Below are 26,150 nucleotides of genomic sequence, written 5' to 3'. Positions count from 1 at the left end.
CATTAATGTATATCCGATGCATGTATGTAACATTATTATTATTAATTTATTATTATTTAATACATAACCAGAATTGTGCATTGGTTAGGCAAATTTTAAGATTTCCATGGCCTTGTTAAGCGTTGACACGTCATCACTACCTTGGTTGTCCGCGGAGGTGAGCGCGTGCATTGCACCGTCATGGAGATACGGTCACTGTTTCACGCGCCGGCTCGGATCCACGAGATCCGGCGGTATCCAATATGATATCATAATAAAAAAAAGGAGATTGAATAATTATTCATTTTATTTTGTATTTAGATATACCCATATATCTTGAATACATAACAGTTGCAAGTGAAAAAAATATTTGTAATTTTACAAATGCAAATTATGGTCAAAATATCAATTTGATAAATTTATATAATTTTGTTGGGATTGTGAAAGTGAAGATATCTCAGTTGACAAAATTAGGAAATGTAAAAATAAATAAATTATTGTTTAGATATCATTCCACTAAATTCACGGCTTCTCCGTAGTTCACTCTTCTCTTCCCCCCGCGTAATGATGATCATCGCTCACGAAGCAACTAAAACAAGCCTCCTATATACGTGTGTATATATGTATATATATGCACCTGTCTTTCTCGAGAAAGTGACGGAAAATGGCTCCGTAGAGATTCAGATGCTATATCCTCTCCCTCCTATTCTCATTACGTTTGGTGTTTATCGTCGGTATCATAAGTACGCCTTTCTCTCTCGTTCGTTCTTTCAATTTTTTTTTTTTGCCTGGCGATGTCGATAATTGTTCATTGGCGGAGAACATTGTTTCTTCTACTAAATTTTTGCTGCAGATCTGCTGTGGTTCTGTCTGGGTAATGCAATTTTCGTTCTTTTGAGTTGGATTCATCGGTCGTGAATTGTGTGTTTTGGTCGTGACTTGAGAGTGAATCTGAAGTATGTTTTATGAATTTCAGTTGTCTCTCTCATCTTTTTCCATAGGTAGGATGCTGATTTTGTGAGGATTCAAGTAGATTTGGTAATATTCACTTCGATTTTTGTTGCATTTTTTGTTTGTTTCTTGGGGATTGAAAACGTTTGTCAGATGTTCATTTGAAGCTCTTCTGTTTCTGCCCTCTTTCCTTTTAAGCCAAAACTCAGTTCCTACAAGACAAGCCTTAGTAATATTGGTGTTTTTTCTGGATCTTGATTCTTGGCTTCCCCATTCTGGCAAATTTATTTTCACTTTCTTAACCAATTCTCCGTTCAAGGAGATCAGGTGAGATGCTTCTGATTTTGATATGCATCTGGAAAAATGTTACCAATGATTTAGCGGACTCAAGAAATGAGATCATAAATTCTGTTCTTTCTTCCTTTGTCTACTACCAATTGGTTGATCTGCTGGAACTGCTCCAGACATTTGGCTTCTTGTCTCTAATGATCCATGGCACAGATCTTGTCTGTTGCATGACTAACATATGTTCTCTTGTTCCTCAAATGTGTAGGTGGTCTCTGTTTTGATAAGATTTGGTAGATCTGTTCGGAAGTATGGCTCAAGGGAGGTATTCTAGGATAGATAACAGGAGGCCCTCTTCGAGCTATTGCTCGACGGTGACCGTGGTTGTATTTGTGGCTCTATGCTTAGTCGGGGTCTGGATGATGACATCATCTTCTGATGGACCTTCTCAAAATGTCGATGAGGTCTCTCTTGAGAACAAAGACGGGATGAAGAAACAGCTGAACCCTCCTGCGGATGATGGAGGCAGCCAGCCATATGAAGACAAGAATGGTGGTGATTCGCCCATTGGTGAGAGGAATGGAGATGGCGATGTCAGCTCCTCTCAAGATGATGGCAACTCCGGCAAACAAGGAAACCAGGAAGAAAAGAATGAAGAGAGGAAAGATGAGAAAATCAAAGAAGAATCTAGTTCAAGTGATGAGTCAACAAGTGAGACTGAAGATGGAGATGGAAGTAACACTGACTCTGAATCAGGAACCGGAGATGGTGAAAGTGATTCAGATGAGAAAAAGGATTCGAACGACAACTCGGATGAAAAATCTTCTGACATTGATGAAAAGGATAAGAAATATGAATCCGATGACAGCGAGAAAACATCCAGTGAGGATGATGAGGAACAAAAGAAATCTGAATCTGATGAAAATGAGAAAAAACCCGGTGATGATGATGCAGAATCAAAAGCAGAGAGGGGCGACGATGAAAACAAAACCAGCAATGAAGATACTGAAACCAAAACAGACAAGGAAGACACAGAAACCAAATCTGACGAGGAATCTAGTGAAGCTGATGGCGAAAGAAAGGAGGGTCAGACAGAGGAAAAGGTAGACCAAGAAAGCAAAGAGACAGAAACATCTGCAAAGGTTGATCAGGAGAGTCAACCTAGAAACGAGACTGCACAGTTGGAGCTATTGAATGAAACTGTGGCACAAAATGGTTCATTTTCAACTCAGGCAACAGAGTCCAAAAACGAAAAAGAAGCTCAGCAGGAGGTTCCCCCTGAACAAAATGACTACAAATTGACACTCTGCAATACAACTGCCGGTCCAGATTATATTCCATGTCTGGACAATTTGCAAGCCATTAAGAGCCTTAGCTCCACTAAGCATTATGAACATCGTGAGAGGCATTGCCCGGACAACCCACCCACCTGTCTTGTTCCTCTGCCTGAAGGATACAGGCGACCAATTGAGTGGCCTAAAAGTCGCGAAAAGGTTTGCTAATACATGCATTTATGTCTTTTCCTCTGTTGATTAACTATTAAAAGCTTCTTTTCTATGCAGATCTGGTACAACAACGTCCCTCATACCAAACTTGCCGAGGTTAAGGGGCATCAAAATTGGGTTAAAGTGACTGGTGAATATCTCACTTTCCCTGGCGGAGGAACCCAGTTCAAGCATGGCGCTCTTCATTACATCGACTTCATTCAGGAGGTGAGTATTTCTGAATTCTGATGTAACTCTTCTGGTAAAGGAGTCCGATTTTTTTTTTTTTTTTGTGGATTTTCTTCAGTTGATGTCTCTGATGATCCTTTTCGGTCTAAGGCATGTCATTACCCATTATACTGGTGTGATCTTGAACTTTTTATCTGAACTTGCTTTGTGAAGTACCTTCTGACGGTAATTTATTTTGCAAGTCTGTCCCGGATATCGCATGGGGTAAACGCTCTCGTGTTGTTCTGGATGTTGGATGTGGAGTTGCCAGCTTTGGAGGTTTCCTTTTTGACAGAGACGTGATAACGATGTCTCTCGCTCCTAAAGATGAACACGAAGCCCAAGTGCAATTCGCACTCGAGAGAGGCATCCCTGCCATTTCTGCTGTGATGGGCACTCAAAGACTACCATTCCCTGGCAGAGTTTTCGACATAGTCCATTGCGCTCGTTGTAGAGTCCCATGGCACATAGAAGGTGATTAAGATAATGTGATTAGATTTAGTCGCTTAAGAACTTGAATTCACCTTGCTGTTCATCTTACTCAAACATGCTAGATGTTTTTCCGGATCTTTCTACCAATCGGTTTGTTTATGGCACATTGGCAGGTGGTAAACTTCTTCTGGAGCTTAACCGTGTTCTGAGACCTGGTGGTTTCTTTGTCTGGTCTGCTACTCCTGTTTACCAGAAGAATCCTGAAGATGTTGAAATTTGGCAAGGTTACAGAAAATCGTATCATCCAATGATCTTCTGCACTTGTTTATTACTTGTCTATACATCTTTTTTTCTTACATCTTGTCGACGTTGCTTGCAGCTATGGGTGCACTAACTAAGAAGATGTGTTGGGAACTCATATCCATTAACAAGGACACTGTCAATGGAGTTGGCGTGGCTACGTACAGGAAGCCTTCTTCAAATGAATGCTATTCAAACAGAGCAGAACAGGAACCTCCTGTTTGTGGTCAATCTGATGATCCAAATGCTGCCTGGTAAGTTCATTGTTCTGTTTTCTGATCGATTTTCATCATTCGCCTCTGATTTATTAAACAAATCCAATCTGTTAATTGGTTTGCAGGAAAGTTCCACTTGAAGCATGCCTGCACAAAGTGCCCGAAGACAAAGCAGAACGTGGATCTCAGTGGCCTGAGCAATGGCCAGCCAGACTGGGGAAACCGCCGTTCTGGTTGTCAAATTCCCAGACCGGAGTTTACGGAAAATCAGCACCTGAGGATTTCACCGTTGATTACGAGCACTGGAAACGTGTAGTGACCAAGTCGTACATAAAAGGGTTAGGAATCAACTGGGCTAATGTTAGGAATGTCATGGACATGAGAGCTGTCTATGGAGGGTAAGTAAAAAGTTCCAAACTTTTGTAAAATTTTTCAATCTTTTTGTCTTTTAGATATCGGAATTGGTTTATATTGTGCCGTTTCTCGCAGATTTGCAGCAGCACTGAGAGAAATGAATGTATGGGTGATGAATGTGGTTCCGATAGATTCACCAGACACGCTGGCTATAATCTACGAACGAGGTCTCTTCGGCATTTACCACGACTGGTGTGAATCCTTCAGCACTTACCCGAGATCTTACGACCTCCTCCACGCTGACCATCTCTTCTCCAAGCTGAAACAGAGGTTTGTATCCCGCGTTCTTCTGAAATCTCTACTTTCCGACCAAAGCTCCATTAACATCGCCCACTCCATACTCTTTTAATACAGATGCAATCTCACGGCTGTGGTGGTGGAAGTAGACAGAATGCTGAGGCCAGAAGGGAAACTCATACTACGGGACGACGCAGAGACCATCCAACAGGTGGAGATGATGGCGAAGTCAATGAAATGGGAGGTTCGGATGACATACTCTAAGGAAAAGGAAGGAATTCTCTGCCTTCAGAAGTCCATGTGGCGACCGGCCGAGGTAGAAACCCTCGCCTACGCCATTGCTTGAACCATATATTACCATACGCTGTCTAACTCATCACACGCTCGAAGCTCGTCCTAGGAAATCGATTTCTTTTTTGTTACGGTATAGGCGTCGATTTCGGAGTTCGTCGTTGTCTTGTACTTTGCTATACAGTTCATATGTTCTTGGAGCGTTAGATTATATAGTGAATACTGACTGTATCATTCCTCCATTGATTTGTTGAAGAGAAGAGTGTTTTCTTTCTGTCTTTTTGCCATTGTTACCATCAGGCCGAGGTTTTCGTGCAGATTAGTGAACAAGAAAGGTTTTTTTTCAAGCTTTGAGTTACTTCATCCACAAGAAACGGATGGTAGAGAAGAAAAACTGCGGAGACACATTTTAAATTGATGAACAGATAAATTACACATTGGACGCATAATTATGAAAGAGTTTTTGAGACTCTTGTGTCATTACATCTCTCACCATTTCCAGAAAACATTGGAACCGCACTTGTACTTGTCCTTCCCTTCACATTCCACATCCAAATCGTCGGAAATGAATGGAACTTTCTGCAGATCGAAACCAAGAAAACAAACGAATGACATTATCCATCTCCGAGTTCAAGAATTTTCCCGAGAAAGAACGAAAGAAGAAAAGAAAACGAACGGAACCTTTTGCTTGGCAAGATCTTGGCAGCCGGTGAAGTTTTCTGGGAATTTGCAGGTTCCAAACTGCACAGTGAAAGCTCTTGCAAAGTTTGCTCCACTTGTCGCCAACCTCTTCTTGTCATTCAGTTCCTACATCATCATCATCCAAATCCAAAAACGCCATCTTATTCTTCCGTGTAATCACAGAAAAACGACAAGAAACGGCTTCTAATTCTTACATCAATTTCACATAAGATCATCTATCGTGAAAACCTAACCTTGTTAGCCTTGCTCCTTTCGAGGTACTCGTCGATGACGCCAGCGTTGGCAGAAGAGTTAGCAGCCATGGCGGTGGAGAAGAGCGTTGTGGCCAATAGTACCACGGCAGCTCTTCTTCCGTTAGAGCCACCATCGACGACGACATCATCAGATCTTTGAGCTCTGATCACAGGCATCATCGGCTTCCTCTGTCCGAACCCAGCTGACGAAGACGACACCAAACCCACCTTCTGGTTCAGCTCCGCAGAAGCGGCGCCTGAGATGGCGTAGCTGCACGCCAACACGCTCGAATTCATGGTCGCCATTAGCTATGGAGTTTTCCAGGGGATGGGTCTTTGTTAGAGAGAGAGGATGATGATGATTTAGATTATAGTATGCGGGAGAAGGGGGAGGAGGCGATGATGATGTGGATTGAATGTGATTAAAGGATTGTGGTCGGAGTGTGGATAAGGTGAGATTTCCTCACTCCTATTGGTAAACTTTCAAACTCCAATATTACATTGTTTTTAATTTCAGATGCTCAAATTGTTAGTGGTCGTCTTCCCTTTAGACCCCACTCTCTTGGAACACCCCCCCCCCCCCCCAAAAAAAAAAAAAAAAAACTCTGGTCGTCTTCTTCTACAAACCCTTCAAAATACACCCATAAAGACTACACCTTTCCTGCCTTTTCTACAAATTTGGTTTGTGCCCTGCTCTTACATCTCATCATATGCAACACGCCCAATGTCTTCTTCTACAAACCCTTCAAAATACACCTATAAAGATTGCACCTTTCCTGCTTTTCTAATCCAGATTTGGTCTCCAGAAGACCAAAACCTTGAATAATGTTAACTTGAGAAATGTTGAACCAGAAACTGTAAAATTCTCGATTCCTACGTGTATGAACCAGCCAATCAAAGCCCTTTAGGTAAACAGAATGAAACTACCGAGGCTTTTGCTAAGACAATTGAAAGTAAGAGACTACACAACAGGGTCGACAACTTCATTAACAACCTTAGTAGCAAAGACAGAGATTAATCTGGAGGGAGGGAAACATAGTAAGATTTCCTGTTTCTTCTACGGTAAAGATGAACAGGAGAGAAGATCAGTGAACAATGCTAAGCCAAGCCAGAGAGGCCTAGCCGGTCAGCGACATTGTACATAACCAGCTTATCCCAAACGGGGCCAAAGAGTTGTTCTCCACCAATGGCAAACGTCAAAGCCCATGCAGAAAGAAGAGCCGAAAAGACTGTGAATCCGATAGCTGACCCGACAACATCTACAGCAAGGGAAGAATTCAAAGGTGTGTAAGAGTGAAGAAATCACAAATGTGATAGCTCAAATGAGGGAGATTAGAAAAACTCCAATAATCTTAACTCATAACTAAAGAAATCGAGTAAACCAGAGAACACAACAAATATTCCTTCAATCCCCTTGCCGAATTTACATCAGCACATCAAGATAACTGGTTATCTTTATGGAGAAGATGAGAAAACCAGCCAAACGTCGAGTAATAGCTCTGATTAAGCTACATGATACAACCACAGAGCAGCACCGATCGTCAAACAAGATCATAAGCCACTGACTTATCGGACATAATGGCCATACAGTCTATTTGTTTCCCCATTTATTTCTCGAGTCAAAAGATAGGATTGAACTAAAGTTTCTAGCAAGTAACTCCTACAGCCACTAAAACTAAATAATACGTCATCAGACCTCCTCTTGGCATGTATCCACAATCAAAAGCTTTCACCTTCTCCATGAATAAGTTCAGAAGAAATGCTTCAAATCAATTAGGAAAAAAGCAGTGTTCTTGGGTATGTAGCGCCATTCAAACCTTCCAAATACAGGATTGCCTCTCAGAAAGGATACATCCACAAGCCTGATAGAGCCAAGAAACCGCCACATTCAAAGTGGTTTCCCCATAATTTGCTTCCACCACATACTGAGGGGTTTCTATGGATTCTTGACGAGTGATAAAATAGCAAACCAGGAATTCTGGCTCGGGTACAACACGTGAAGCAAGTACCCACATAGACGACGGCTATCAAACACACACACACACTCAACAATCGACATGGTACAGAGGAACAGCACGATGTTACGGGTTTCGTAAGAACTCAATCTCCCAAAAACCTAGAATTTTGGACTAGAAAGATCAAAAATGGAAAATTTTCATGGAGATGAGTTCGACATGGCGACTTACAATGGCGGATGCGAGGGAAAGATCGCGAGTGACGGAGAACAGGCCAGAAATAGAAGCAATTGACGGCCCAGAGCCAAGGCAAGAGAGCGAAGCCGAATCTATAGAAACGACGAGCGTAATCCACTGACGCTTCCTCCGTCAAACCCAAGGGACCGTCGATCGTCGGCCACACCGGCCCCAACGACATTATCGGTGAAGACGACGACTGGTTCTGGCTCGGGTTGGGCCCATCGCTCCGCGAAGCTTCCATTCCGTAATCGTGGACGTTTGTCGAATGAGGGGATCTCTGGAATGACGCCGCACTTGAACGACGTCGTATATGAAGAAGAACCTCCCATCGTAAAGGACGTCGTTTCCTCCGTACAAATTCAACTATCTTCCTTACAGGACAACTTTTCGACATCAAGATTTAGACTACAAAGAAGTTGGCTTTATCGTCTTAAATTCGGTAATCTTGGATTATAGAGTTGCAAAGGCATGGATATATATATATATATATGCGTACACACATATCGTATATTTCCCAGGAACAGTTTGCTGATTTGACACTGAAACCAATCTGGAAAGTGCTCTACCAGTGACGCTCAGAGCGCAGAGATTCAAGATTGATGAATTTTTACAACCACGGAGAGATTCAAGTCTGATGAAATCAGATGCTCCGTTCAGACAGAAACAACAAATCTCTGTCTTTTTTTTTTTTTGCATATTCGATCAACAGATTGCAGAGACTTCTTCCCCGGCCTGCTCGAGAAACTCCAATGAATCACCATAATACCTATAAGCGTCTTGCCTTACCACAGCTGAATAGCCCATTTCGCCATTAGATTCAAGCCCTTTTACCAGAATCCTAAACGACGATCTTTCTGGCTCAATTCCTATGGATTGCATAAAGGCGTAGCAGTCCATGGCAAGATCAAACTGCTTATGATTCGGAAGAATCTCCAACAGAGAATCGAAACCTTCGATCACAGCCTCCAAACCCTTCTCTGCTTTCATTCTCGAGTATAAATATCCAACCTTTTCCAGCAATCTGTTTGCCGCCATTACAGCTATCATGTCGGAGTACAACCTCACCTGAAGCTTGTACCAGTACTCCTTCTGAATCTCTTCGAATACCTGGTTTCGACATAAGCATAACAAAAACTGATTACGACATTATCGGTGAGGACGACGACTGGTTCTGGCTCGGGTTGGGCCCATCGCTCCGCGAAGCTTCCATTCCGTAATCGTCGACGTTTGTCGAATGAGGGGATTCTCTGGAATGACGCCGCACTTGAACGACGTCGTATATCAAGAAGAACGGCCTTCCATCATAAACGACGTCGTTTCCTCCGTACAAATCAAAATCATTTCTTACAGGAAAACTTTTCGACATCAAGATTCAGACAACAAAGACGTTGGCTTTATCGTCTTAAATTCGGTAATCTTGGAATATAGAGTTGCAAAGACATGCGTATATATATACACACACACACATCTCGTATATTTCCCAGGAACAGTTTGCTGATTCGACAGTGAAACCAATCCGAAAAGGGTTCTACCATTGACACTCAGAACGCAGAGATTCAAGATTGATGAATTCTTACAACTACGGAGAGATTCAAGTCTGATGAAATCAGATGCTCCGTTCAGACAGAAACAGCAAATCTCTGTCTTTTTTTTTTTTTTGCATATTCGATCAACAGATTGCAGAGACTTCTTCCCCGGCCTGCTCGAGAAACTCCAATGAATCACCATAATACCTATAAGCGTCTTGCCTTACCACAGCTGAATAGCCCATTTCGCCATTAGATTCAAGCCCTTTTACCAGAATCCTAAACGACGATCTTTCTGGCTCAATTCCTATGGATTGCATAAAGGCGTAGCAGTCCATGGCAAGATCAAACTGCTTATGATTCAGAAAAATCTCCAACAGAGAATCGAAACCTTCGATCACAGCCTCCAAACCCTTCTCTGCTTTTATTCTCGAGTATAAATATCCAACCTTTTCCAGCAATCCGTTTGCCGCCATTACAGCTATCATGTCGGAGTACAACCTCACCTGAGGCTTGTACCAGTGCTCCTTCTGAATCTCTTCGAATACCTGGTTTCGACATAAGCATAACAAAAACTGATTACGATTTCTAATTTCACGAGGAGACAGATCAGAACGCGATGGAATGAGTGAAACCCTAACCTTGAGAGCGAGACAGGTTTCGTTCTGGCGGAGAAGTTCCCGGAGAACGGCGACCATATCGAATTTCAGGAGCCGCCGGAACTTGGAATCCATCACGCGCTCAAGCTCCGGCGACGGAGGGGGAGACTTGGCTCGCTTCAGTGCCTGCACCGCCTGAATCGCTTCGATGCTGAGGTTCCTACCTCTCTGCAATGGCTTCCTGTTCTTGCTCCGATCCCTCATCGTCACCGTCATGGATTTCACACCGCCAGTTCCTCCGGTAAAACCATGAACCCTCCATGGAAGACGGAGGATTTCGCCGACGCCAGAAAACAGATGACTGCGCAAACCGATTCCCTCCATTGTCGATGCCATCGTCTAATATGAGCGGGGCGAAAAAAACAAAATAAGCACCGAAAATGCTGGTTAAGGACATTTCGAACCGGTTAACAACAATCACAAACCAGAGGATAAGAAAACCGGTTGAGGACAAGGAAGAGTCAAGCTTTAAATTCCGAAATCAATTCCCATTATTTTTTCAAAAACAACATTAGAAAAAACAATGACCTATTGTACACAAAATCATCCCAAAACAGTAATGCCAACAAAACAAAAACAACAGATAAATAATGTCTCAGTTACTAAAACTCTGCCAACTCTTCCCGCAATTTGTCTCAGAGCAAGTGCATGGACACTTGGAATCATTTTCTGCAGTTTTTTTTGCCGCCGGCAATATAAACAACTACGAGTTTCTTTCAGGTCGATACAGCGGCCGTAGACTGGAGAGGCATTGCCTCGCCGCCATTGTTCAGAGCTTCCCAGTCAAATTCCCGCAGTATCTTAAACCGCTCATCCATTGGCACAAAACCAGTGTCAGGAGCCACGATTCCGCAAGTTCCAGCTTTGTGAAGCAGGACGATGCTCGAACCCATCTCGGGTCCGTGGAGTTTTCCAGTTAACAACACTCGAAGTGGCATGAAAAGCCCTTTTCCCTGTCCACCACAGCCGGAGAGATCGAAGTATGAATAACATTTGTAAACTTGGAATATGTTGCAGAAATAGATGTAGGCTTTTATCTCGTTTCAAAACGAAACTTAACTTTGCGTTTGAGCGATTTGCCAAAGGCTTTGACCCATTTCTGCCAACCTCCAGGACCTTCCGCTAGAGCGTTAGGGATCTCACCACTATCGTAAGCAGCCACGAGGCTGGCTGAAACTTCATGAAGCTTGTCTTCCACGACGGCTTTAGCCTCAGGACTGCATCAAGTAATAGCAAAACTCGGATGTTTGAAAGAAGGAAAAAAACAGCAGAAACAAACCTACAACATGTATGTAAACTCCTCCTTACCTAGCCAATGTGGCATGCAGAGGATACGAAAGCAAATTCGAAAGTGCTTTGTCTGAATCTGTCACCAAATCAATTCCATCTTTCAGAAGTTGGAGAGCTTCCTGTCCTTCAACAACAAAGCCCAAAACTCCATTAGCATCTCAAAAAACAGGTTTCTGATCAGATTCCTTAAAGTTTTAGAAAGTGCATCGTTTATATTTGCACCCCAAAGAGAAGGTAAATTTGATGATGAATCTTACATCTACAAAAGGGCCGTCCGATTCTGTGAGGATACCAGCGTATTTCCATCGGTCACCAATAAGTTTTTTCAACTTTTCAAACGGTAGTGCCCTCAGATGCTGACCATTCATCCATCTTCGAGATGGTAGACAACCGACATGGACAGAATTATTAGAAAACAGATAAGAAAATAAAGTGAAATAAACACACAAAACTGGGCTAGCTAAACAAACTCCGTCATCACCTTAGCTTAGTAGAATCAAAAACAGCACCACTTTTGTTGACACGCTCAATCGAGAATTTTTGAACTACAAATTACACAGGAATATCCAAGAAAGAAATTAGCAAAGCTCAGTTGCAGACATCAAACACTAGAGGACGATAAAAATGGAAATAAAAGCATATCGTTGGCAGTAAAGACCTACCAAGTTCCTCAAGTGTGAAAAACTCATTTTCAGTGCCATCACCCCAACCTAAAAGAGCCAAATAATTGACCATTGCCTGGGGAAGATATCCCATCTCCTTGTACTATTTTCCAAGAACAGGAACATAAAAAAGAAATAGTACAACCAATGGAATCACGTGACGAACCAGCAGTTGAGTTAAAAAAAAGAGAGAGAGAGAGAGAGACTACAACCATACACACCTGACCTACAGAGGTTGCCCCATGTCGCTTGGAGAGTTTACTTCTGTCTGGAGCAAGAATTAATGAAACATGTGCAAATTGGGGCATCGGAAACCCAAGAGCCTGCCATTGGGTGATGCTGTCAGCATGAACTTAAATTTTTCATTTCATCCTAAGGATCTCAGGACCTCACGAAGCAATCAAAGAAATAGTCAATTATAGCCATGGGAAGATGATGCTTACCTTGTATATTAACGCCTGTCTCAAAGTATTAGGTAGGTGTTCTTCAGCCCTGAGATGCAAGCGAAAAGATACAATGTAGATCATATTTGAGACCATTATACCATGCCCATTATGCAGTATGCAAAAAAAAAGGATTTTGGAGTCACCTTATAACATGTGAAATGGCCATGGTAGCATCATCTACTGTAACACAAAAGTTGTAAACAGGCTGGCCATTGCTCCTCATTACCACAAAATCTCCAAGTGTATCCAAGTTCCAGCATACCTTCACGACACTATCAAACAAGGTTAATAACTGGAGCCTTAAACCTGGTTATTAGCTTTATGACTTGCACTTGCAGAGAGATTGCTTGACAGCATGAGTACATTTTCGAATTCCGAAAATCATGATCATAGAGAACAGGGAAAAGTCGTAGAACATACTTCGCCACGAATGAGGTCATTAATTTTCAAAGAACCTTCCTTTGGCACGCGGAACCGATATGTGTAAGGAGTACCCTTCTCCAGCTCCTTATGTATTTCGTCATCAGTAGCAGTTGCCCATTTCCCACTATACTCTGGAGGCAGCTGTTTCAGCTTTGCAATCTCCTTCATCTTCTCAAGTTCCTATTAAAGAGTTTAAATAGATTAAAATCGACAACAGTGACCAGAACTCCCACGAAAAGGGATGAACAAAACAGTGTCTCATCTAATGGAATAGCCACTGCACAAAAGACATAAATGAAGCACCTAAACAGATGACTAGGAAAGTTCAGCAACCTAAGTCCGAAAATTGAAACAAACATATAGTTCAAAGATGAAGTCCAATACCTCATTGGAACAAAAGCAACGATAGACATGACCTGACTCCAAAAGCTTCTCAGCATGTTGTTTATAAAGAGAATTCCTTTCGGACTGCCGATATGGACCATAATCTCCACCTACACCAGGGCCTGAAATTCAAGCACATATAATTGATTACCCATCTGACATCGTGCGTGACAAAACTATAGCAGCAAGTACTTAAGAAAATGTGACATGAGACAGATTGAAGCGAAGACACCGTAGGGGAGCTAAGAATCGTATAAATAATCTGCGAAATAAGTAACCTTCATCCCAGTCAAGACCAAGCCAGGCAAGATCCTGAAGCACAGCTGCCTCAGATTCACGTGTTGATCTCTCCAAATCCGTGTCCTCGATCCGCAACACAAATTTCCCTCCTTTCGACCTGCAAAGTCGTCAGTGTAAAACAATTTTATTTCTCCTTGCCCTTCACGGGAAGACGACAATTCGAAGAAGCCCGATCACGAACCTGGCGAACAAGTAGTTGAAGAGAGCAGTCCTGGCTCCTCCGACATGGAGATTCCCTGTCGGAGAAGGCGCGAAACGCACTCTAACAGGCGCATCACTGTTGCCGGAACATGCAACCACCGCGAATTTTCGCCGGGAGCAGTAGAAGATGGAAGAAGACTGACGCCGGAAAAAGGAAGGCGCAATCTCCGGCAGAGACCTAACCCTAAGCCACGGCGTCCCGACGGCGACGCTCGCCATGTTGCAGCGAATAGCGATTTCAAAGGATAAAGCCTATCGGAGACGCCGTACTCTTGACTAACAAGCCGCTTCTCGGGTAAAACTCTAAGCAAAGCCAAAGCTTACAAAGAAGCCCCAAACTTTTTACTTTTTATACATTCCACCCCCATATTATGTTTGCGCTTATACTAGATTTCAAAGGTTGACTTTTTCTTCCAGCCGTTGACCAAGATCATCATCCCCAAAAGAACGGAAACGAAGCAACTTTGAGAAACATGCATAGATTGAATCCGTTTTGACAGTGACGGAATTATTTCTAAAAGATACAAAACATAGAAATTCTTCAAGACAACAAAGGGATCGCGTAGAAAGAACACATACAAGATGTGTTCGACTACTTCCAAGTTGTAAATTTGTAATTCCTTCATGGTTGTCTGTAAAATTTTCTGGCTTTTGATCAGATGAGCAACCAGAGAGAGGGCAGAAACAGTCACAACTCCAGATTGTTTCTGTTTTGGTTCATCTCAGAGTTCCTTCAAGTCGCCAGATAACGGTTGACTCGGCTGTAGCTGTGGCTGTGGCTGTGTCGGAACAAAGCAAGAGGAGGGATCGTCCGCAGAGAATCCGAACCGGTCCTGAATCAGATGAATGCTATCTGTGTTGCCAGGAAAAGTCAACGGCTCGGTCAGATCCTCCAACTCCAAGAAGAATGGTGTATTCTCATTATAGCCTGGGGCCAAGTCCCTCGGGGCAGGTTGTCCACTGAAAATGTCGTCTGCTGCCGAGCAAAGAGGAAGTTCCCCATCTCTACAAACTCCAGGCTCCTCATGTCCTGCCTGCAAATCCCACATAAGAAGCTGTCATTCAGCACAACCATATACATGTTCAGGTTTCTAACCCAAATGAAAACCTACGAGAAACCCTTCTATAATAATGAACTGAGAAGTTTGAATCTTTCACATGTAAAGTGAGATGAATGGAAGTAAACCGTACAGAACGTACCATAACCCCTTAATGGTATCACTACAAGACACAAGAACATGATATGATATACTACTAGAATATGCCAATCATGAACTATAATGATACCTACCTCGTTTTGGGAATATCCACCAAACCCGAAACTCTCATCATCAACAAAGTAATCCAGCATTGAGTATATATCATCACCAGGTATCTGAGTGGCCTCTTCCAAAGTCGGTATGCTATTGGGATCAAGAAGAGGAGTGTTATCTGCATAATTCAGAGGCAGAGACATGTTGGCAGTTGCTATCACATCAGAGACGCATGACTCTGACACCCTTCCACCACAAAAATCCTTGGGAGCCTGTGAGGTTGTAGCGACCAGACTGGTTTCTCTGTTCATCCCAGGCAGATATATGGGACTTTCGGTAGAAGGCAAAGCCGCAACATTTTCAGTGTTCTCTTCCCCATCACTCCATTCCTCTTCCTTAAATGGAGCCCCATACTGAGCTCCATTTCTTGGCCCAGGACCATCTTTCTTGAAGAGCACACATAGCACGTAAGAATCCTGCAGTGGAAAACTTATATTAAATGAGCAAACGGGATAGAATAGAATTCTTATACTACCAAACATAGAAGCATTTCCGTTAACATGAAAGCATTACCTGAACAACATCCTTCTGAGCCAGTCCCTTGTCTTCAAGCCTGTATTCATGCATAACCCAATCAGTCCGCTCACCTCGAGGTGACTTGCCGCAGTGATACACCAGAGTTTTTATCTTTCCCACAACTTCATTATTGCAAAGAACAGCTCTATCCTTTCCTGTCATCTTCCAGTAACCATATTCAGTAGCACGGTTCATTCTAACCCCATTGCCATATTTCCTTTCTCTAGGGCAGAAGAAGTACCACTTAAGATCTCCAGTCCTTAGACAAGATTTATCTGCAAAGATCAAAGTACAGTTAAATTAGAGAATAACGAAAGACACCCAAAAGCATGAAACAAGAAACAAGCAGCATCGGAGATCTTTCATAAATACCTGGTAAATCTGAAGGTTCAAACTTGTAAATATCAATTTCTGCTATGGCTTCAACCAGGAGCTTTTTCCCCATCACTTTCCTCTTTAGGTAGTACTTCACCAGTTCAACGTCAGTAGGATGAAACCGAAATCCAGGAGCTAAGTGAGTCTTCACCATTGGAAGACCCCAAAAGGGAAGAACGTGTACTCTCCTAGAAAGCCTCCTTTACCAATAAGTGAAAATTTATGTTCGGTGCCTGGTGCTTTTTCTTCAAATTGGCAAAAAAAGCACCAGACAAGCAATCTGTCTTTTAAGTTGTTAACAGAAACAAACAGAGAAAATTTTGGAGAATCCAACAAGAAACCTTACTAAACGACGAGAAGAAGAAAAAAAGAAGGGAAAAACTCAACAGTTAAACTGTCAAGTCCAGTGCCTGAACAAGATTGTCTGAAAGCACCACAGCCTCCCCCTGCTCATAAAACCGCACTCGCACCAAAGAAAAGATGGATTCGTCTTGCACAGATCAACAGACATCTGGTGTGCAATGGAAAGCCTGTTTTAGGACATCGAAACAAAAAAAGAAAGGAAATTTTTGAACTACACGACCAACTACGTACCAAAATGTACAGCAGATGAATTACCCACTCATTGGGACAAAATCTTGCCAATCCTCATAATTTTTAGCAACAAACATCAATGAACGAGTAAAGCGAGAAACACCAAAACCAATAGAAATCAGAAACAGAAAACGGGTTCATCGAACTACATGACAACCGTACAAAACCCTAAAATTCCAGCTCTTCTACACATTGAAGCATCAAAGATTTCGCGCAAAACCCTAAAAAAGATCAGATCTTTTCGTCACGAACTGCGTAAAAAAAAAATCGATTCAACTCGAGAGAAACGATCAAATCAATCCCCGAGCCGATAACACCCAGAAAGTGAAATCAGAGATACCCACAAATAGAAACGAAAATGGATGACGAGAACCAGCGAGCAATCGAGATCAGAGCGTAGAAAGGGAAGAAACAGTAAACATAACTCGTACCCGGAGAGAGAGAAAGCTGCCGGAGAACGGTGGGCGGCGCGGCGGAGGTGCGAGCGAGCGAGAGAGGAAGGGGGGAGTGGCGTGAAAGAGAAGCCAGAGAGTGAACAGCAGTGCCGAGTCCACGAGTTATATAGACGGAGAGAAATAAGTGGGGCCTCGTGTGGAATAAAATGGCATTTTTGTTTTGACGGCCGAAAAAGCAATTAATCTTTTTTCTTTAGAAATAAATTTCAATTTCTGATATTATTTTCTTAGAATCTAAAATCAATTTTATTTTCACAAATTATAACTGATGGTTTATGATGTAATTATTATGGAATTGGGATCAAATTTTAGACGGTCGAATATGGGGGAAGCATTTTCGTATGCACATTTGAAATTTACAAATTAAATAAAAATGAATATTATAGGAAATAATAAATTTTAAAAGGGAAACCTATACTGTTAAGTAAGTTGACTGGTGGTGGTCCATTATTTTATAAAATGGAACTCAAAGCCTTCGCTTCTCATTCGTCCAATGACTTCACGGATACCATTTTTTTTCAAGTCATCGTGTTTTCAGCATTCAATTTCTCTTTCCACAAATTGACACCAACAAGGGTTTGATTTCTTTTCTTTTTTATTTTTTTAAAAAAAGTGTTTCTATTCCATGGCTTGAATTTTGCACCATATACCAAATTAGGTTTGATTACTAGAGTTTGCATATAATTTTTTGTAATTCAAATTAATCGAACCAGAAGAAGAAGAAAGTAATCAAGTATAGTACTACTTTGCCGAATAATAACAGAGAAAATGTGATTGATAAAACTTGTAAAAGAGAATCGGATTTCGACAAAAACGATAAACAATACAACATTATACACTATCAGTATCACATCTCCTCATGTTTTTCACATCAACCTTTTTGTTTTTTTGGTATGAGTGGAGACAAAACATAACATACCCTTTTGTCCGCTGCAATCAAACTTGTGGCTTCTGCAACAACAATCAAACCTCTGCCCAAAGCAAAAACAAAAACTCAATTCTGTACAAAAGTGTCCGTTTTAGTATGTGCCTCTTTTTTTGTAACACATACCATTACCTCTCCTTTTCCGTGTGAATCATTTCTTTGTTCCCCCCAAAATATTAGGGTTGCTTCCCCAGTCACTCGAAACTCGGGGGGAAACTCAGAATCCGTCATGGATTCCAATGCTTACAACGACGAAAAGAATTCCTCACACAAAATGAAGATGGAGCACATAGACCCGACATGGCTTCTCCATTTCATGACAGCGTATCAATGTTCGAGGTACCATTCTTACTCGGTTGTTTATGTTACTTGAAATCCCTCTCTCTCACAGTATTCCATTCAAGACCCTTTGGTAGTAATCGTACTGGCGAGTTCGCCAAGCATCTAAGCTGCTACTGATGAGAGAGAGCACCAAAGAAACGCATTGCTGCCCATCACACAATTCGTAAAATACGATTAGCATTCACATGTAATTCCCGATTTGTGGATTGTGAAAGTGAGGCATCAATTTGAGAATCCAGGAAATAGAATTTACCTCTTCTGTTAAACTTAGATGAAACCGTTTTCTTAGGTTCTGAATGGTGCGAGGACCGCCTTTAAAGCAAGGGAACCCTGAGTCCTGATTCAAACACCAAACAAAAAAATTAATCAATCCAGTAAAAGATGCTAATTACCATATTCGTCACCCATTCTCGAACTTAAATTGTGTGGTTAATGCCTGTGGGATTAGATATATCCTGTAATTGGGCATCTTTGACTGAATCCTAGAGATGTCACGCTTCCAGAATTAACAGTAACACAACCTAAAATCCTTGGCACTTCAAGCCAGAAAGCCCCATTAAGCAAAAGAACAATGAAAAGGCGGAGATCATGATACCTGTAGCATTTCAACAAGAAGAATAATGCGTTCTGCATGCTTTCTACATGTTAGGAATCCTTGAATGCATAGCACCTACAGTAATTCATGATTAATGGGAATTAAATCACAGCCACAGAGAAAATGAGATGTAAATGAGTTAAAATTTGGTGCAGAAGGTGCAAGGGAACAAACAGAAAGAAACAGTATCATTGATACCTTGAAATAATCAAAGAACTCGCTTGGAAGCCCCTCAGCATCAGAATCCATGACCTAGATGTCACAAATATTTTTAAGCATAACGCTAGACCTTAACTTTCAAAGGTAGTAATAAAATCAAACAGCCCTTTGAAGAGACGAGGATTCAACTTATGTCTTACCTCAAGAAGTTCACGGGTTAACTTGAATGGTGCACTCTCAAAGTTCACACCACCAGGTGAATTTGAAAGCATAAAGCCAAAATCAATGTGTATAATGTGACCGTCTTCATCCAACAGAAGATTTCCATTATGACGATCTTTCACCTAACCAAAAAAAAAACAATAAACCACAGACATTTTCCACAGCACAATCTAATGCGGTCATTTATGAAATTCATGGACAATGTCAGAGCATGTCAAACTTATAGAGTCCTATTGCAGTTTTAAAGATTTCAATCCCAACATAGACGAATACACAATGTACTCAGAAAATAGCTTATAAGAACATTTACCTGCAGAAGGTAACAGACCAAGGAATACCCAGCCATACTCTCAACAAAATTCCTCTGCAACAGGACAGATTCTTAAGATTTCATATGTACCACATATAGGACTTATCCTATAATGTTGTTTGCAATAGGCAAAAATAAAGAACAAAGTAAAGACCAGCACAAGTTGCTACAATAAGGATTTTTTAATGGATGTGTGAATAAGCCATAAAATTTTAAACATAAAGCCACTTTTTTTTTATTTCTGTCATATCGTTTATCTAACTGTTAATGAGAGTTCTGCTATCAGAAGTCAAACTTGCTTATCAAAAACGAGTATAAGTCACATCTACCCAAGGTTTTTCTTCTCAATAACCATACAGCACCAGATAAAATAATATGAAAACCGAAAACAGGATCATTTAATACGCAAAAACAGGCTGCATCTTATGTGGTTTCCACATCTCCTCCAATTTAACTATAACATCTTGAAGATGAAGTTCAACAAAGGAAACAGTATTCCTGAAACAAAACAACCAACATGCTAGTTTAACTGAAACATGTTCCTACAGGTGCACACATTACCTGGGCAAGCTTAAAACTCGGAGAGTTTTCTTTGTACTTCACAGCAAAGAAATCACGTAAGCTTGTGATGTTGGGGTATCTACTTTTGATAGAATGAATAGAAGCCTGCAGGTGACACAAATGATACTTTTACATGCTTTTTCCCAGTCCAAATTGGGGGTCATACTGCAATTCAAGGGACATGGTTTGCACTATTACCGTATCTGGAATTGTTTCTATGAGAGCAGTATATGAAGAAGTAACCAAAACTTCATAAGGACGTAACCAGAGTGGTAGACCAGCTTCCTGGAAGATGTCTAGTGGATACACAAGATATTTACCCTAGATGAGAATATGCTCGTCTGACAGCACTAACAGAACAGAATAAATAGTAAAGGAACTACATCAAAAGAAATACAAAATTAACATACACAATAACGGAATTCTCACTCACCATAAAAGTGAGAAATGAGTTGCACAGCAAGATGTTCCTGCCGGCAGTCATCACCACTCTTGACAATGATCTGCAAGACAAATAGAAAACACGGGTTCTAAAGCTAATACAAAACTAGAGGGAGAAATGAATACCATCTAGAGAATGGGTATGGGTAAAACAATGCAGAAGAACCCCCGAACCAGTGAAAAATATATATAAACCTCCTATATCTCTACCCAAGAGATACATTTAAACAGCTAGAATGATATCAAGAGAAGTGAGGAATAACAAACACTGCCATGTTTACCAGAAGGGTGTCCCCTTCGAAATTCAAAAGGTTCCTACAGAACTGTTCAGCTAAGAAGTGAGGAACAACAGTTTTATAAAGTAAATTATTTTCGGCTTCCCTCCAAAATACCAACTATTCCTTCCCAACTTCCACTAAATAATATGGTTTCCTGACAACCCCAGTGGATTTGCTAGCTTGGCCATGCCAATTATCCATCTAGTTTAATCTCCTTAAACCATTGACAAAGCACACAAGTCCAGAAGATCATATATCTCCAATCTAATTAGTGCATCTTTCAAGGCTTTATGATCAATCCACCAAAAATCTAGTTTCAGGAGATTAAAGACAACCAGAAGAGGAATATAGTGGACAGTGCAACGGCAGCAAATAACTAGAGGGAATAGCTTTAATCAGCACTTACAGAACGCAAGTCCCAACTCGGTAGTTTGCCATATATTGAGGCTTTACGGATCCTCTCCTTCTTTACCTCCCAAAGCTCACCTGCTAAGGCATCACCAGCCTTCAGCATCCCACCATTGGCCTAGTGAACAATAACCAAAAGAAAATGTAAGATTTGGGGAAAAAAAACAGTAAAAGGAATATAGAACATGTATTCACCCTTGGTTGTGCATCTGATGAATCCTGGCCAGCCCCTTTCAGAGGAAGACCTGGAGGTGCCTCTCCCTTTGCAGCAGCAGCCTGCATAAGGAAGTCAATACAAGGGAAAATGAGAAACTAATGGCAGAAATTAAAGATGGTAATAAACAGTTATGTATTTTACAAGGAAAATAGAACGCATGGGCCATAGAAGCACGGGTTCTGGCTAGTATCAAACCTGACTTTTGTTCCTTTCATCAACCCAAGGCGCCACAATAAAGCAAATAAAACTTTTACTGAACAAGCAATAAAATTCTTATTTCTTACAAACTACCTCCAAGGAAACACTCACCCTTACTTCCTCTATGGCAATAGTACTTGGTACACGACGATGTTCCTTTCGACGGGGCCTTACGGGATCAGCAATATCTTCCATTCCGAGCCCCGGATCAGCTGTCAGCACCACCCTTACCCACTCAAGATCACCACCCCGGCCTGCCCTGGTGGCCTCAGCCACACCCTCAGCAAGTGAATCACTCACTATTTCAGGAACTGAAGAATGCTTCTCCACCGACAGACTTACATTCACAAGTTTCACCTTCACATCTGACTTATGAGTCATTGCTTGATCAATTGCTTGAGCAGTAGATGGTGACATTCGATCTGCACTGTTGCGGTAAACCTCCTGAGCAGTCCATAGTGGATAAGCCCATGAAGGGGGCTTCTGAAGAAATGCGTCACCATTTGCCAATGGAATCCCGCCTTTAGAAAGCTTTTGGGGGTTAGGTGCATCTCTAGTGCTGGTAGAACAAATTCAAGAAGATAATAAGAACATTTGAGGAATGCTATCACGAAGATTTTATGACTTAGTGCAATAAAATGACCTGTATAACAGGAATAGAATCAATATATTTTGCTTATGTTTTAGCATTGCAAAAATTACCTGGGTGCTTCTGCTTTCAAAACTTCAGCACATATCAGATAAGGTGCTTTTTCCCTAGAATTCAAAAGAACAGCTTCATCTTCAGGAATATGAAGAACGCGATATACCCCTTTCCCCATTGGAAAACAGATTCCTGAAAATGTTATTTTATAAAATATCACCATTTGAAATTAAAACCATATATCACAGCAGAGCTAACATACGCAGAGAGTTAAAAACAAGTATCAGAAAATGCATCCAACACAAGCCCAAAGATAATTCCTAAAAGGATTAGACCTGATGATTTGATCATGTGACTCAAAAAAATATAAGTCCAAAAAATCCTATCTAGATTCTACAAGAGAAACAAAAAATAAGCAATAAATAGAAATAGCAGAAGTGGACATAAATAGACCTTCCCACACAACAGAGAAGAAGAATATGATATGCAAGGAAAAACAAAGGTGACAGATGAGCAAAATCTCAGGCACGTCATATAAATGCCAGTAAAAGAAAATTATGATTCAAAGGATTTGTTACCTGATCAAGAGATGTTAAGGAAATAATTTAGATCAGTGCATCACAGAACGTGCTAAAAAGGTACCACACAGAATGTACACTAGCTCATTATATATGTGGTTCTCATTCTCTCATATATGTGTAAACAAGTAAATTCAACCTCCAAATAAGTAACTCCTCGAGTAAAAGATAATTCTAGAAAATACCTCCAGTAGTTTCAGCCTCTGCTACATGGGAATTGATCTCTGCAAGGGACTAAACCAGACAAGACAAACATAAAATCAGAAAATATAAGGTGAATATTAGCACCTGAAATGCAATCCCATATATGAAAAGGCAAGGAAGCAGGGACCACCTCACGAAGAGCAATTTTCCTATCTTCAATAGGAAAGATGTCTACCAAACCATATGACGTTTCACATAATGCTTGCACAAACTCCAAAGACTCATGGTAACTGCCTTTCCTGAACTGTGCTGCCGTACTGTTTGGCAATGGAGGCTTAGCAGATGGAGTATTATTCAGCTGTTTAGGTGAACCCGATCATTAGGATAAGAAAGATGAGCACGAGCAGAATAAAGAACATGTGACAGTAAAGAATGGCAGACGTAGATAAATAATCAACCAAAGTTGAACAAGTTCTCTATCTCAGCCCATAAATTAGAGTCAACTAAAGTTCACACGGGTCAGACATATGACATGACTATTGGCAGTACCTACCACAGTGGTAGGACTGTTTTTTGTTTTTAAACCAAGCTACCGCCTGTATGACTGTTTTTTTATTATCTTTCACCATTATATGTCCAAAGGGAAAACTACCGACCACAGCAAGCACAAATGTTATGCGGTCTAATTATGGGACCAATGGATCAATTTTCAGTTATATCAAGGAAACCAGTAATTTATCATTACAACCTAAAAAAATTCCTGTGTTTACTTTGAAGACAGATTAGAAAGAAAAGCAGATGTCAGAGTGGTACAAAAGAAACTTATATTATCAAAATTGTGGAGGAATAAAGGAACAAATCAACTGATGACTAACCTGCTTATGCTTCTTTGAACCAAAGAGTTCAGAATCTTCGACAGACCGATCACGATCTTTGAACAATTTGCGGAAAAAATTTTCTGTCCCAGGACTGCTTTCACCCAAGTTGCCATTATTGTTAATTTCATTTTCTGATAAAGTTTTGGTGTCTTCTGGGTGTATACGGAACAATCTTTTAAATAGCGAGAAATCTGAAGATTCCTCATCTTCGCTTTCATTCCCAGTATCTTTTTTGTCCTCAAACTTTTCCTTAAAGAATTTTCTGAAAAAACCCTCCTTTTCATCATCTTCAGCAGATTTATCATCACGTTTCACCATTCCATCTTTTTCATTCATGTCATTCCCATGTCTTTTGTCTTCAAACTTCTCCTTGAAAAATTTCTTTAAAAAACCATCTTTCTCCTCATCATCCATTGCTTTAGAAACTTTATCATCCTCATTTTTGCTGTCGCGGAATAGTTTCTTGAAGAACCCTTCTGAGGTTACATTCGACTCCTCTTCCTCACTTTTGTTCTCCTTTAACAATTTCTTGAAAAAACTTTCTGAGCTTGCACCTGTGTCCTCTTCTTCGGCTTTATTATCCCGTAACAACCTCTTAAAGAAACCCTCTGAACTCGAAGTCAATTCCTCATCATCTCTTTTAGTACTCAATCGCCAATTGAAGAATCCCTCAGAACTATTCGTTACCTCGTCATCTTCTGATTTATTGTCTTTCAAAATCCGTTTGAAGAAACCCTCCGAGTTCGTCGTTGGTTCATCATCCTCACCTCTACTGTCCCTCAAAAACCTCTTAAAGAACCCATCCTTTTCACTATCTTCCTCGTCTTTGTCCACTGACTTCCTAAACAACAAAGCATCTCTAACTTTAGGACTTGGGATTAGTTTCTTGAAAAGCTTATTTTCATCGGGAGGTAACTGACTACCATCATCTTGCAAGTTGCTCCCTGGTGAAGGTGAAAAGGACAAAGACTTCTGAGTGGGAGGAGAAGATGTCAACGAGAAGAGCTTCTGTTTCGAGGACAAGATTTTATTTAGGACCTGATTCTTGCTCCCTGGGGTTGAAGATGTCTCATTCTGTGGCCGCAGAAGAGTTGACCACTCACCCATCAAGGTAGCTGCCGTTTGGCACTTCTCTTGAATCCTGCTGATGCCTTCATTATCATCAGAATCCTCAAGCTCCGCCAACAAACACCAATGCACTTTCAAAGCTATTTTCAGCGACTTTGAACAAATATCTATTACAAACTTGTCAAGAGATGGGCTTGGTTTGTGCACCATCATGTAGCAAATCTGGAACAGATAGCTCTCAATACCTGATAAGGGAAGTGTATACATCCTATTACATAGGTAATCTCGAACACCCGCATGTTCATGCTTGTATAGATAACTGACTGCAATCCACTCACAGAAGAATGCAGAATCAAAAAACCGAATAAGCCACCCATTAGAGCCAGACTCGCTGATGAGGCTACTGTGCGAGGAGATCTCACGGGGTGACTCAGCCGAGTTTCCTCGGACCAGCGAGAGAAATCGTGCCATTGGCATTGTTGCTGATCAACCGAGAATGGAAAACCCTAGCCTACATACAAAAATTAAAATCATCCGACGCCAACAAACAGATCCAGGATTCTGTTCACCAATTCATCGGGCCCCGATCTAAACCAGATCAATAACCTAACAGAGACTTCCTCCGAGAACTAAACCTTTTCTCCTTAAACCTTCACTCAAAACCCTAATTTCCAACCTGTAACCGCCTCAAACTCGAAATTCCAACGTCCAATCGAGGAAATGGCGACTCCACAATGCTATGAACCACAGTTTCCCCTCACCAGTAAACCAAAATCGCAAAATAAAGGAGCAAGAAAAAACACGGATTCCTCCTCTCCTCCTGAATCGAAAAGGTGGAAATCGAAGCCGATCAACAATTTTCCCGGAAGCCAAACGAATCTCACGGGAATAAGGAGAGAGAGAAGAGACAAAATCCTGCGATAAGCTTAGCGAAGAAGACTTGATTCGTCGTCCTCTCTGACTTTTACGCGTGAAGAAATCAGAGCAGACAGCGACAATTGAACGGTCGGAACCAATCGCCGTCGCTACTGCCGGAAGCGGTTGTCGAGGCTACGGTCGTCGTCCTCGGCTTTTTAGGTGGCACAGAGGGAAA

The 26,150-nt window shown here is 41.3% G+C and overlaps 7 protein-coding genes across 9 annotated transcripts; 1 reads left to right on the top strand and 6 right to left on the bottom strand.

The window, feature by feature from the left end:
- Positions 1 to 520: 520 nt before the first annotated feature.
- LOC104800093 (probable methyltransferase PMT26) lies at positions 521 to 5,090 on the top strand. 2 transcript variants are annotated; one of them, XM_010522808.2, is made up of 9 exons: positions 521 to 722; positions 1,484 to 2,708; positions 2,778 to 2,927; positions 3,131 to 3,401; positions 3,533 to 3,643; positions 3,739 to 3,913; positions 4,000 to 4,272; positions 4,364 to 4,558; positions 4,643 to 5,090. In XM_010522808.2, the coding sequence occupies exons 2-9, from the start codon at positions 1,527 to 1,529 to the stop codon at positions 4,869 to 4,871; spliced, it is 2,586 nt and encodes an 861-aa protein (XP_010521110.1). In that variant the 5' UTR covers positions 521 to 722; positions 1,484 to 1,526; the 3' UTR covers positions 4,872 to 5,090. The 2 variants fall into 2 exon arrangements, with proteins under 2 accessions (XP_010521110.1, XP_010521118.1); XM_010522816.2 differs by lacking the exon at positions 521 to 722 and adding an exon at positions 759 to 853.
- A 107-nt stretch (positions 5,091 to 5,197) lies between these two features.
- Positions 5,198 to 6,132, bottom strand: LOC104800083 (photosystem I reaction center subunit N, chloroplastic). Its single transcript, XM_010522798.2, has 3 exons — positions 5,752 to 6,132; positions 5,498 to 5,623; positions 5,198 to 5,395 (listed from the first exon to the last, which is right to left on the bottom strand). The coding sequence occupies exons 1-3, from the start codon at positions 6,055 to 6,057 to the stop codon at positions 5,306 to 5,308; spliced, it is 522 nt and encodes a 173-aa protein (XP_010521100.1). The 5' UTR covers positions 6,058 to 6,132; the 3' UTR covers positions 5,198 to 5,305.
- A 530-nt stretch (positions 6,133 to 6,662) lies between these two features.
- On the bottom strand, positions 6,663 to 8,311 carry LOC104800074 (probable gamma-secretase subunit PEN-2). The gene is made up of 2 exons (XM_019201030.1): positions 7,938 to 8,311; positions 6,663 to 7,010 (listed from the first exon to the last, which is right to left on the bottom strand). Exons 1-2 carry the CDS (start codon positions 8,185 to 8,187, stop codon positions 6,850 to 6,852), a joined length of 411 nt encoding a protein of 136 aa, XP_019056575.1. The 5' UTR covers positions 8,188 to 8,311; the 3' UTR covers positions 6,663 to 6,849.
- Positions 8,312 to 9,376: 1,065 nt separating this feature from the next.
- On the bottom strand, positions 9,377 to 10,545 carry LOC104800065 (pentatricopeptide repeat-containing protein At1g62350). The gene is made up of 2 exons (XM_010522776.2): positions 10,114 to 10,545; positions 9,377 to 10,020 (listed from the first exon to the last, which is right to left on the bottom strand). The coding sequence occupies exons 1-2, from the start codon at positions 10,465 to 10,467 to the stop codon at positions 9,616 to 9,618; spliced, it is 759 nt and encodes a 252-aa protein (XP_010521078.1). The 5' UTR covers positions 10,468 to 10,545; the 3' UTR covers positions 9,377 to 9,615.
- A 154-nt stretch (positions 10,546 to 10,699) lies between these two features.
- On the bottom strand, positions 10,700 to 14,114 carry LOC104800058 (glutamate--tRNA ligase, chloroplastic/mitochondrial). The gene is made up of 13 exons (XM_010522765.1): positions 13,818 to 14,114; positions 13,615 to 13,733; positions 13,337 to 13,458; positions 12,950 to 13,132; positions 12,673 to 12,791; positions 12,527 to 12,575; positions 12,305 to 12,406; positions 12,084 to 12,186; positions 11,903 to 11,966; positions 11,679 to 11,793; positions 11,440 to 11,540; positions 11,192 to 11,348; positions 10,700 to 11,084 (listed from the first exon to the last, which is right to left on the bottom strand). The coding sequence occupies exons 1-13, from the start codon at positions 14,054 to 14,056 to the stop codon at positions 10,848 to 10,850; spliced, it is 1,710 nt and encodes a 569-aa protein (XP_010521067.1). The 5' UTR covers positions 14,057 to 14,114; the 3' UTR covers positions 10,700 to 10,847.
- A 173-nt stretch (positions 14,115 to 14,287) lies between these two features.
- LOC104800043 (NAC domain-containing protein 82-like) lies at positions 14,288 to 17,172 on the bottom strand. Of its 2 annotated transcripts, none has more exons than XM_010522752.1 (5): positions 17,067 to 17,172; positions 16,039 to 16,571; positions 15,664 to 15,941; positions 15,129 to 15,566; positions 14,288 to 14,871 (listed from the first exon to the last, which is right to left on the bottom strand). In XM_010522752.1, exons 2-5 carry the CDS (start codon positions 16,193 to 16,195, stop codon positions 14,560 to 14,562), a joined length of 1,185 nt encoding a protein of 394 aa, XP_010521054.1. In that variant the 5' UTR covers positions 16,196 to 16,571; positions 17,067 to 17,172; the 3' UTR covers positions 14,288 to 14,559. The 2 variants fall into 2 exon arrangements, with proteins under 2 accessions (XP_010521054.1, XP_010521060.1); XM_010522758.1 differs by having other exon boundaries at positions 16,039 to 16,552; positions 17,067 to 17,171.
- A 692-nt stretch (positions 17,173 to 17,864) lies between these two features.
- Positions 17,865 to 26,144, bottom strand: LOC104800034 (phosphatidylinositol 4-kinase beta 1-like). Its single transcript, XM_010522743.1, has 16 exons — positions 23,987 to 26,144; positions 23,302 to 23,469; positions 23,153 to 23,201; positions 22,449 to 22,581; positions 21,858 to 22,305; positions 21,527 to 21,607; positions 21,330 to 21,449; positions 20,638 to 20,707; positions 20,403 to 20,500; positions 20,205 to 20,309; positions 19,644 to 19,697; positions 19,312 to 19,455; positions 19,151 to 19,204; positions 18,953 to 19,027; positions 18,611 to 18,694; positions 17,865 to 18,502 (listed from the first exon to the last, which is right to left on the bottom strand). Exons 1-16 carry the CDS (start codon positions 25,532 to 25,534, stop codon positions 18,401 to 18,403), a joined length of 3,333 nt encoding a protein of 1,110 aa, XP_010521045.1. The 5' UTR covers positions 25,535 to 26,144; the 3' UTR covers positions 17,865 to 18,400.
- Between the last annotated feature and the right edge of the window lie 6 nt (positions 26,145 to 26,150).

This window comes from Tarenaya hassleriana, unplaced genomic scaffold, assembly GCF_000463585.1.
Source record: "Tarenaya hassleriana unplaced genomic scaffold, ASM46358v1 Cleome10, whole genome shotgun sequence".
NCBI classification, from domain to species: Eukaryota; Viridiplantae; Streptophyta; class Magnoliopsida; order Brassicales; family Cleomaceae; genus Tarenaya; species Tarenaya hassleriana.
This window is presented reverse-complemented; position numbering and strand designations above follow the sequence as displayed.